Source organism: Labrus mixtus, chromosome 20 (assembly GCF_963584025.1).
Source record: "Labrus mixtus chromosome 20, fLabMix1.1, whole genome shotgun sequence".
Lineage (NCBI taxonomy): Eukaryota > Metazoa > Chordata > Actinopteri > Labriformes > Labridae > Labrus > Labrus mixtus.
In genome coordinates, this window is record NC_083631.1 from 18,348,205 (window position 1) to 18,359,745 (window position 11,541).

The window sequence follows — 11,541 nt, forward strand, 5'->3', positions numbered from 1 at the left end:
AAATGGAATCATGTTTATTTATTGTCATAATGTCCTGACACGGCAGCAAAAGTAAATAGCACCTCATTCTGTCTGCGTCACACACTGACACTCTGCTCCAGATAAATGTCTTTACAGACAGCAGAAGTGAGAAGCTGCTTTGTTCATGTGTTGTATAATATTGGAACAGAGTTGTCTGAGGTGAATAATAAACCGGCTTACAGGCCAAATTAAAGGTACAAATCCACCCTCAGACGTTAATATGGCCTTAGACTTAATCAAATGTCACAGGTCAGTTTAAGATGAGGTCTTACCCTCAACCTGACCCTCCTTCATTACCTCATTCAACAGTTTCCAGAATGCCTTTCTAAAAGCAAAAAGAGAAAAAGGTTCAAAGTAGTGTGTTGTAGCAGCCAGAGCTGTATGAAAATGAAAGCATGGTTTCAGTTCAGGAAAACAAAGATACAGCAGCCCTTCACATAAAAAGTTATTTTGCAGTAGGCTAGGTCTCTGAACTAATGAAGCAAAACGGAGTGACATTATTGATTTCACTGTCTTCTGCCATGAGTTTCTCTGTGCACTGTTTTAACATTGCAGTGCATTATTGAACGTTGACCGAGAGAGAGGCTGTATCTCTTCATGTCTGAGGTTTACTGCTCTTTTGTCTTCAGTACAATTTTCTGCTACAACAACCTCCAGCTGTGCAAGAAGCAAGTTTCTTCATACTTCATTTGTCCTGTTAGCAAAAAAAAAAAAAAAAAAAAAAGCTGATAAAATGTTTATCATCCTATATAGACTACATTCAAGAAATTGTTAACCATTGGGAAAAATACGCTTTAGCATCTTTTTGCCAAGTCATGTGGCTAAATAGTATGCTATAGCAGGCAGATGGTTAAACTCAAATGTGGGGGGACTGATAACCATCAGGTTCAATGTGTCATTGTGTGATGTTAACTGATTATATGAACACACTAAAATTTGGAGTACGAGTTGAAAAATCCTGGATGTTATTTGTCCTAGTCAAGAAGTAGCCTAAGTAACTAAGTTTTACACACGTTAGGGTTACCAAACAAATCGGGCCATTACATGGTAACAAGTGAATTTAACCTGTGCTGGTATGTGACATTTGTCCCCCCTGTTTTAAGTCTAATGCTAGCTGTTAGCTGTTCACTGGCATATGAATTGTATTTTTAATCTTTTAAACATCATAAAAGGGAAACAAGTGTTTTCCACAAAATGTCAATAATTCATTTCTTAACCAGTTTTGTGTCAATTTTACATTAGCAAGTGGCTTTTTTGAAAAGTGACAATATGTTGGAGTTGTTAGCTTTGGACATAGCCAGGCTAACTGCTTTACTGTAATTCTTTATGCTAAGCTTGGGCAAGCTGGTCGCTGCCACCTGGTACATAATCAGCATACACACATGTATGTCAATCTTCATATTAGTACAAAAAATATATATATGTATTTTTAAAAACTGTTCCTTAAAGTATCTGTATTCTACAACGTAAAATTAGAGAAAAACAGCTTTGGAGCTTTAGCTTTGTTTGCTTAAAATAAGACATTCCTGTGCAGACAAATGTCTTTACATTTCTATTATTCAGAAGTCTGAGCTGTCCATAGAAATGTTTCCTACACGGCTCCTTCTATATAGTCAGCAACAGCCAGAATGTCAAGAGCTGAAGCACAAAAGTTAAAATTGTCACAATTATCACAGAGGAGGCCAAGCGAGAAGTACGTGAGTGAGAGGCACACACTGTAGATAGACTATAGATGTATAAATAGAGACGTATAGCTTATAGATAGAGATAGATAGATAGAAAACATTGGAGTACATATTTGTCTTACCTTGAGCATTTCTCCCTTGTTGAAACTGAGTTCATCGCCCTCTGTGGCACGAAACGTATAAAGTGCCACTGCTTCCATGCCGAAACCTCCGACACACGCTCACTCACACACACACGCACAAGCACACACACACATACACTCTGGGACCCCCAATAATGCCCCAAGAAACAGGGGGCCTGGGGGGACAAGAAGAGGAAGAAATGTAAAAAAAAAAAAAAAAAGAAAAAAAGAAGAAAAACCCAAAAGAAACGGGTAAAGTGGCAGAATGAAATGAAATTACAGACAGGCGAGTAGAAGAAGAGGATCAGGAGAGGAGAGGTCTCGTCTGTCTGCTGAGTCTGAGAGCGCACAAGAGAGTCAGAGCAGAGGATGAGAAAGAGAGAGAGAGAGAGAGAGAGAGAGAGCGCTCAGCGAGGGGAAAAACACGACTGGCTGCTGCTCAGCAACACACTACCATGAGTAACGCTCAGATTGAGAGAGAGAGAGAGAGAGAGAGAGTGAGTGAGTATAGGCTGAGGAGTGGGAGGCACTTCCTGTATATATATTTGTCTCACAAAGTTTGTGTGGCTTCTGTGGCTTCTGTTTTGTCTTAATGTGTTTCTTCAATCATTTGCTTGTGTGTGTGTGTGTGTGTGTGTGTGTGTGTGCGTGTGTGGTTTGTATTTCTGAAAATTCTTCGCACCAGCTTCGGTTTCCACTGTCATAGTCCAGTGTCAGATCATGTTTCCTGTCCATCTAACATCACATTTGAAGCTTCTTGTGGTCGTTTACATTGCATCTAGCGAGATCATATATTTCCATTGTCTCCATTTGTTGCGCCAGCAGCAACATCAACGGCCTGATACCCTTTGTTATACAGCCATTGTCCTCCTCATTATGTGTATGCATTTTAAACAGCATCGTTTTCTTGCAGTTTTTGTTGCAGTCAAGATTTAAATGCATCAACATATTAAATGGTGTTTCTTTGTATCGGGCAGCAAGTAATCCCATGTTGCTTAGCATGCAGAGCAGGTCAGGACAGAAGTTTTTTTTCTGATAAATAGTGTCCTTTTACCAGGCAGAAACCTCGAGGAGCATCAGTATTATTGTTGGCTGAAAGTGGAGGAGTGCACATCCAGAAAGAAAGACATGGAAAGACAAACAGAGAGGGCAATGTACAGAACACAAAAAACAAAAAATGCAGCCTTTCATATTGCATTGCATTGTATGGTATGGTATGGGATGGTATGGGATGGGATGGTATGGTATGGGATGGTATGGGATGGTATGGGATGGTATGGTATGGGATGGGATGGGATGGGATGGTATGGGATGGGATGGTATGGGATGGGATGGGATGGTATGGTATGGTATGGGATGGGATGGTATGGTATGTATGGTATGGGATGGGATGGTATGGGATGGTATGGTATGGGATGGGATGGTATGGGATGGTATGGTATGGTATGTATGGGATGGTATGGGATGGGATGGGATGGGATGGGATGGGATGGGATGGGATGGTATGGGATGGGATGGGATGGGATGGTATGGGATGGGATGGTATGGGATGATATGGGATGGGATGGTATGGGATGGGATGGGATGGTATGGTATGGTATGGGATGGTATGGTATGGGATGGGATGGTATGGGATGGGATGAGATGGGATGGTATGGGATGGGATGAGATGGGATGGTATGGGATGGGATGAGATGGGATGGTATGGGATGGTATGGGATGGGATGGGATGGTATGGGATGGGATGAGATGGGATGGTATGGGATGGGATGAGATGGGATGGTATGGGATGGTATGGGATGGGATGGGATGGTATGGGATGGGATGAGATGGGATGGTATGGGATGGGATGAGATGGGATGGTATGGGATGGTATGGGATGGGATGGGATGGTATGGGATGGGATGGGATGGGATGGTACCGTATCCTATTTGACAAATACCCCTAACAGCGGGGAAATTTGCACTTTTCTGGCGGAAGGCTGGCCTTTCATTTTGGGGCGGGGGGTCCTCTCAGGTGACAATGCAGTTGAATTGAATTGTACAAAGGGGTTTTAGGCTGCTGCAGCTCACCCAGGAAATGTGGGGACATTTCAGGGGTTTTGTGCGTTAACGAAAAAGGGCTTTATGGTAACAACTATGAAATATGCCCTGTATTAGCAATAACAATTATAATATTTTCAATACAAGTATTACTGAAGCAAGTCTGCAAGAAAGATCCACAGGAAACCGTGAAAACAGAAACCTGATATAAAAATAGAAAGTTCGTAATTTGCATGGTTACACTTGAAAAAGTGGAATAGAAGAGGGGACAACCAGTCACCATCAATCTTTGAGTTCGTTCATGACATTGAGATTTTACCAAAACTGTGGCTGTGACCCTGACAGAAACAGTGGGTGGGCAGATTATGGGCAGTAGAAAAAGTTTACAGTAATGTGTTTGAATTGCTGGAAGGACACACACAGGATCAAAGAACATCTCATGGAAACACATGGTAGGTGTGATTTGTGGTTTCTCACTTTGGGCATCACGTTCAACCAAACAGCACATGTGAACATGAGTGTGAAATGATGTGTGTTTGTGACGCACTGAGGTGAATGAGTGGTCTCATTGCACTTTGTTACCTCCATTTAGACAAACTAACAAGAGTGCTGAGGGAGCGTCACATGTAAGTCCCATTCATTGTTCTGGCCTGAGGGTGTACACTGTACCTCAGGCCAATACTTAGCTAAATCGAGCATAGTTGTTAAAAAGCGTCCTCTTCAAAAATGTAACAGCCAAGCAGATTTTTTTTTGAAGAGAAATGTGCAGCAAATTGAGAAAAAGGGGGGTTGACACAAACTCAATTCGCAAAATGTCCTTGGAGGCCTTTAAACCAAAACCACCCAGCCATAATACAATATTCTTCACCAAAATCCAGTGTCAATGTGTGATACCTACAGGCCTGGAGGATAGGGTGACCAATCGTCCCTATGTGACCGGGTCTGTCCTGTCTTTAAGCTCTGTGTCTTGAGTCCCCACAAATATTTATAAAACATTAAAATGTCCTGGTTTTGAACAGTCCCTGTCCTGGTTTTAACCCATTGAAATACCAAAACAATACACTATGCTCGCAACACCGATTTGTCCGTATATATGTCAATCAATGCCGTTGCTTTCTCTAATTGAACCAATAGATAAACATTGCTAATGCTTCATGAATCAAAGATCAATACTGACTTGTCTGTACCCGCGTCAATCAATCTGCGAGTTGTGGCTGTTGCTAAGCTAGCCTAGCTTATCCTACTAACAGGAACTGCTGCGTAACGACCAGCTAACTGTATGCAAGCTCTAAGTTTGAAAATATGGTCACCCTACTGGAGGACTCTTCTGTTTCGATGATCGGATACGTAGTGTTTCTTCTGTTGTATTTGTTTGGTTCTCTCTTTTTGTTTACTTTACATGACATTTCTTTTCAGGGCTCATACTAGTAAGCATTTGTTTTTGCTTTCTGCAGACATTGGCTTCTCTGTTTAACCATTTGTATCGGTCAACTGTAAGTCAAGGGTGTTTAGGGGGGGGAAAACTAAATGAGTCATGTCCAAAAATGTTTCAGTTATCGTTGTGTTTTTACAAACGCAGCACAGCCACTCCACTCCATAACCTTTTACTGAATATGACATGCCTTATGAAAGAACATGGCCATAGCATTCATCAAAATTCAGACCGTTCAGTGGAACTCCTGTTCACCCCTCCAATCCCTTTTTTTTTTTTTTAACCATAAATGAGATCAGAGCAGAAAAAAAACTAACTTCAGCTCTTATTTATGACATCTAAATTCTCCAAACTGCTCAAAGAGGCAGCAATCTGTCAAGGAATACAAAAACACTCGCCCTCTCGTCTTGTCAAAATATATCTTTAGAAGCGCTGCAGCTGTCTCTTTGCGTCCAGGATCCTGAGTTATGTGTTTTGATGCATTCGTCTTGAAATCATCCTGCAGAACATTATTACTGATTTAAACCTTTGCTAGCTGAGAGAGAAAAGGTGGGGTGGGGTGGGTGGGGGGGGGGGGGGGGGGGGGGGGGTGGGGGGGGGGGGTTGGGGGGAAATGAGCATGACTAAATACTGTAGAACAAAACAAAGCAGGAAAAGCGGTTTCAACAGCACAACCTGTCCAGGAAATCCCCGGTCAGCTGGTCACTTGACTCAGCCATGAGAAGCGAGACAGGGGCCTGCGGGAGGAAGAGAGGAGGGCTGGATGTGTGCTGATGGAAGAACAGAAGAGGAAGAGAAGGAGAGGAAGTGGAACTGCCTTTCAGCACACGGGCCAAACATTTAATGTCCTTTACTTTTCACCGCTTTGGAGTAATTTAAAGTAAAGTTCCTATACACAAGGATAATAACAAATAACTGTTGTGTTTTCACTTATAAATGCTTAATCATAAATGTAAAATAAGCACCCGAGGAGAATAAGAGATCATGAAAATCTCTGCAGAAAGGCATGCACCAACTTGTGAAGCTTAATGACTTCACTTACATATGCAGATTTGTGCTAACTGGTTGTATCTGCTGGTTTTCTTGACAGCACATCTGAGTCGTCGAACTCGTCGAACAGTGTGGGCGATACTTTACTTCTTTCTTTGGGTCTTCTTTTTGTTAAGTTGTATTTTCTGTAGGTGGTTTTGTTCTTTGTCTGCACAGCAGCGATGGTGCTCACCGTACATACCCTTTCCTTCTGTTGATCTCACCCAGCCGGTGCGCTTGCATCACATCCTGTGTCCATTTTTGGCAACAGACAGCAAAGGATGTTGCTGAAAGTTTTATTTTAATTTTTGAAGTTGATGCTTGGTTACTTAACAAGAACTTTTTTTTTTTTTGTACATTTTTAATTGACTTCTCGTTTTCTACGTTTACAAAATTCAGCGGGTTTAAGTCGTGGCGCATATGTGTCACACCCAACACAAGTCACATCTAGAATGCAAGCTTTTCTGCCTGAGTGAAGCCAACATTTCATGCTGTCGGAGGCACTGATGCAGAGAGCATGAAATAGTTGGGGAGCAAGTTTGTGTGTGTGTGTGTGTGAGTGTGTGTGCTAGTGTGTGTGTGAGAATGTCAGCGGAAGCAAGAGTGGGCTACAACGGAAAAAGGCAGGTGGGCACAAAGACTTTAAACTTCCTCTCATAGAAATTTACAACACAGCCTTTCACCATCTGTTTACTCTGACGGCCCACCTTCTCATTAGTCTGTTCTCCATGCTGTCCTTTTTTTTTGTGTTGCCGTACTTCCAATAATGTCTGTCATCTCTGTCCGCTGATTCTCCCCCCCCCCTTCCCTTTCTGTGTATGACACATTTTCTCTCGTTGTCTGTCACTGCCTTTTCTCTCTCTCTTTCTCTTTTTGTAAGGAATTTAACTTTTGAAACATCCACAGCTGCTCTTCCTCTCTACTCTCATATATTTACAAAACAATGGAAAAGACAATTATACGCACAAGGGGATATAAGCTCAGTGATTTTCTAAAATAAGCTGTTGTAAACCAGTTTATATGAACTCAGAAACGTTGTCCTTTGGCATTGTTTTTTGTTTTTAATTTAAATTTTGAGTGTTGTTAAATCAGTGGCTCGGCTAAGGACTATAAAAGCAGGGGTCATTAATTTCAAGGTATTAAGAACTGATGCAAAACCTGTAGAAAATGTTTAAAGAGGCAGGCTCACTTCTGTTTCCCCCCTTAAAAACATATTCTGCACTTATAAAAATAACTTTACACAGCCTTTGTTAATCTGACATTTTAATCTTTTGTTTGCTTTGAGGAATTAATAATTGACCTCTTTTTGCAACATCGCCGTGACAACGCTCTGCTGTAAATATTCTTTTAAAGTGAATCTGCAATGGTGTAATATTGGTGTCCTAGTGTGTGAGACTCCCTGATGAAGGCTTGATACTGAAATGTGTACAATGAGTTTGTTGTAAGGCCTACTTGAACATGCTGTGACAGTAAAGACATTTTAATCCTTCAATAAGAGAGACGACTTGGACGTTTCTTCTTGTGTTTTATATTAAAAAATGAAAACACAACATTTGTAATTAATTTCCAAAAAGGCCGGCTGTGTTAGAATCATTATATGGCGTCTTGTAGCTGAGTAAAATAAAGACGGTGTATTATTAATGTTTCCTCTGTAACTGTTGGCTCTAATTATATCAGTTATGAGTTGTGTGCAAACAGAGCAGCAGACTTCTCCCCAGTGTACCTGAATTATAGATTTCAAAATGAATTTTTTGTCTGTTGTTCCAGAATCACTTTCAAGAACAGGAGTGTTTGTGGTTATTAAAAGGTTCGAGTACAACTCACAGATATGATGAGCTCATCGGGTTGGCTTCGTTGGGCTTTAAAGTAGAAGAATGTCAACTTTAAAACTTCTTCAGGTACTTTTACATCAGCACCCTGAGCAGAACACCAAAGGATTTAGCTACAAGCCTGCAGGAGTGGCAGATATGAATCATGATTTCTGTCTTATTTCTGTAGTCCTGTTGATTTCAGCTCATCCAGACAGGCAGGGGCTTTTCTAGTCAACAGGCAAGGGAGGCAACCGCTTGGGGCCTGAGGTCAGTAGGGGGCCCCCCCAGGTCTGACAGAGTTTAAACCAGGGGTTCCCAAACTTTTCAGCTGGCGACCCCCAATAAAACGGTGATAGATACTTGGGACCCCACATTTGACGCATTAGAACAGCAAACAGTAGCCCAAACACCATCATATTATTTTTGTAATTTATTGTAAGAAACTACTTTTTTCAAATTAATGGGTGAAATATCCAATTTTAAACCATTTTCTACTTTTATATGTTTTTGGAAGGAATCTCGCGACCCCCCCTAACAGTGTTCCGCGACCCCCCAGGGGGTCCCGACCCCCATTTTTTGAACCACTGGTTTAGACCACACCAGTGGCTTAGAGGTTTTTAATCACAGTAGGAAACCCTCCTAAGGTGGCCCCATCTGACAGCACTCACTCTTGTTCCATTATTGCTGTTTAAACTTGACTTTTAAAAGAATGCTAATGTATGAAATCTATAAAAACTTTCTAGAAAATGCTGACATTTCGTTATTTTTTGTTGGCGTCATGTTTATGACATAATGGTGACGGGTGCTATTGTTGGAGGGGCCCCCTCTGTGAATTCTTGCCTTGGTCCCCAACAGACTCTAGAAGCACCTCTGCATCTGGAGAACCACATGCTTCTCTGCAGACTAAAGGCTGAAAACCAGCCGGTCCTTCCCTCTCCTTTTTTAACCATCACATAACGTTTCGAGCTACTATCAGGCTTCTTCGTACATCTGTAAGTTTCTTTGTGTGAATCTCTTTTTTTTTTTGTTCACACATTGCTCGAATATATTCAAATGAATGTGACTCACATGTGCTGCTGCCTTTGTAAATCTGATTCACTGAAGAGGGTGCCAGATTCGCTGGTGGGTGACAACCGTTATATAATTTGAATAGAAATTTGTGATAAGGATTGCACATTTTGAGCACCAGCAGATGAATTTATTCAAGGGATGGTGTGTTCTCAAAGGCTTCTATTTTTTTGACCATATTGTCCCCCCCCCCCCCTATCTTTACAAAAATGTGTAGAGAAAGCATCCAAACATTTTCTGCACAGTAAAGGATAGCATTGTTTTCTACATGTTTTTTAAGGCGCAGGTAGTGATTAGTTCGCGAGACTAACGTCCTCAAAGCATGCGGCCCTGATTTCGACCTGTGGCTTTCTTGCATGCCATTCTCCTCTCTCTCTCACCCCAGTTTCCAACTCTAACCCCTGTAATGCCTCTCCAAAAAAAGAATACAATTAAAACAAGTTTTTTCTCTTAGATTCCAAGACCTTTGGAATCCCAGAATTTTTTTCCACAACCACCCTATGTGTTTTTTTAGAATCTGTAAATAAGACGTTTCTGTAAAATCGTGAATGAGTTACACCATGAAAACAACCGGCAAACAACTGAAAAAGGCTGCCATGTGAATATGTTGAATAAAGAGCAGGTTGCTTCCGTCCATGAGAGTCTGGTGTATTTGTGTTTGGCAGTTATACAGTGAGTCGTTAATGTGAATTATTAACACATAAACCGAGGAGGATAATGATCATTGTTGATATGTTCCAATGCAAATGAGACCACCTGGTGTATTATTGCTGCCAAACTCATTGATGGTGTGCAGTAGGACCAGGATTAACCCTGTCTGTTTATTACACCTTAGGGGTTACGGTGAAGCTAACAGCCCCAACAGTCTCTAATGGAGTAAAAGCAGTGTGAGTCAGGTCAATGAAAGCGGGCAGGAAGTGGTGCTTAATGTTAATTAACTCTAATGACTCTCTAAATCAAGGTTCACTCGCTAATGCTTCTCACATATTAAAGGACATGACTGCAGGGGCTCAGTTTGAATGACTACTGATGACAATAAAACCGTATCGTCACAATGAATACAAAGTAGAACTCTTCTGACATCTAGTGGTGGAACGTAGAACTGCAGGGGAAGATGCTGGTCTGAAGAAGGCGTCTACAAATTGGACAATTTTTCTATCTTTTAATACTTTCACTGAACTTGTGAAATAATTTGCCTAAAATGAAAAAGGTGCAGAGGCTGCATTCCATCCAAGGCTGCCATCCTGGGTAGAGACAATTGCAAAAAGACATTAGACAACGTGCCTACCTTTGGATAAGTTAAATAAACCAGCTTTTTTTTTGTAATCCTCTTCTGGATCTTATCAGAGCTAAATATGGACTGTTCTAGCTCATTGCTGGAGTTTGCAAATGTGGAAACTTTTACAAAAAATCAGCAGATTCTTTAACGCCGCCAACTTAAATATATATTGGAAAAATCATGACACTGTGAATTTTAATAAGATTATGCGTCCACATTTTATGGTCATGTAAATATTGTTATGCTCATCATCTGACCTCATATGCACACTGCTTCATGTAAACACTGTAAAACTATATTCATCTAATTTTATCTTTTGCACTACTCACTACTGCACTATCATCTTAATCAGGCTTGTAAATATGTTGTGTTATTGTTTCATATTGGTTGTTATTAGTATATAGAGAGCACAGCTTATTAAAGTAGCATTCCTTGAATATGTAATGAGCATATGGCCAATAAAGCTGATTCTGATTCATTATTGAAAAGGATGAAAATGTGGGTCACTGAATAACAGCAAAATATTGATCAATTCATTCAAAGTTTATGATGTAATTAACTTTGTTCCCTATTAAGACACATGATGTGAAGTGATTACATTATTCCCCCCGAATGTCGGCTCTCCTTCGTCTAAAGCAGGGAAAGTGTTGTGGCTGAAAAGAGAACGATTTTTTATCAAACAGGACCTTTAAATCGAGCTCTCCCTCTCTCTCTCTCTCTCTCTCTCTCTCACTCACTCTAAATCAGCTTGGCATTCATGGCTTATCCCTTTCCCTCCAAAACAACGCCGAGTGAGTGAAGCTCAGCTGAGACAAAGACCAAAATAAAATGTCACAGCACACAAGCAGGTAAAGCACATTAACAGTAAGCCCAAAGTAAAGTTTCCAAACAACACATTTGCCATCTGCATCCTGGGAACTTTTCTGTCTGCGCTGACAGAGAACACTGTGGCATCGCATCCCATACTTCTATTTTTAAGCACAGTGCTCACCATGCAAACATTTAAAAGTCTATTCATAGCTTGTCGTATTATTTTCGAGTCTATTCTTAGA

At 40.9% G+C, this 11,541-nt stretch overlaps 2 protein-coding genes across 2 annotated transcripts in view; both read right to left on the reverse strand.

Moving 5' to 3' along the window:
- grapa (GRB2 related adaptor protein a) overlaps positions 1–2,267 on the reverse strand; it is a 30,719-nt gene extending 28,452 nt beyond the window's left edge. Inside the window, exon 1 of the mRNA XM_061026389.1 lies at positions 1,829–2,267. Within this exon, the coding sequence (XP_060882372.1) occupies positions 1,829–1,906 (78 nt within the window). The 5' untranslated portion in view covers positions 1,907–2,267. The remainder of the gene's footprint in view (positions 1–1,828) is intronic.
- b9d1 (B9 protein domain 1) overlaps positions 1–11,541 on the reverse strand; it is a 310,365-nt gene that overhangs the window by 268,443 nt on the left and 30,381 nt on the right. The gene's annotated exons all lie outside the window — the stretch shown is intronic.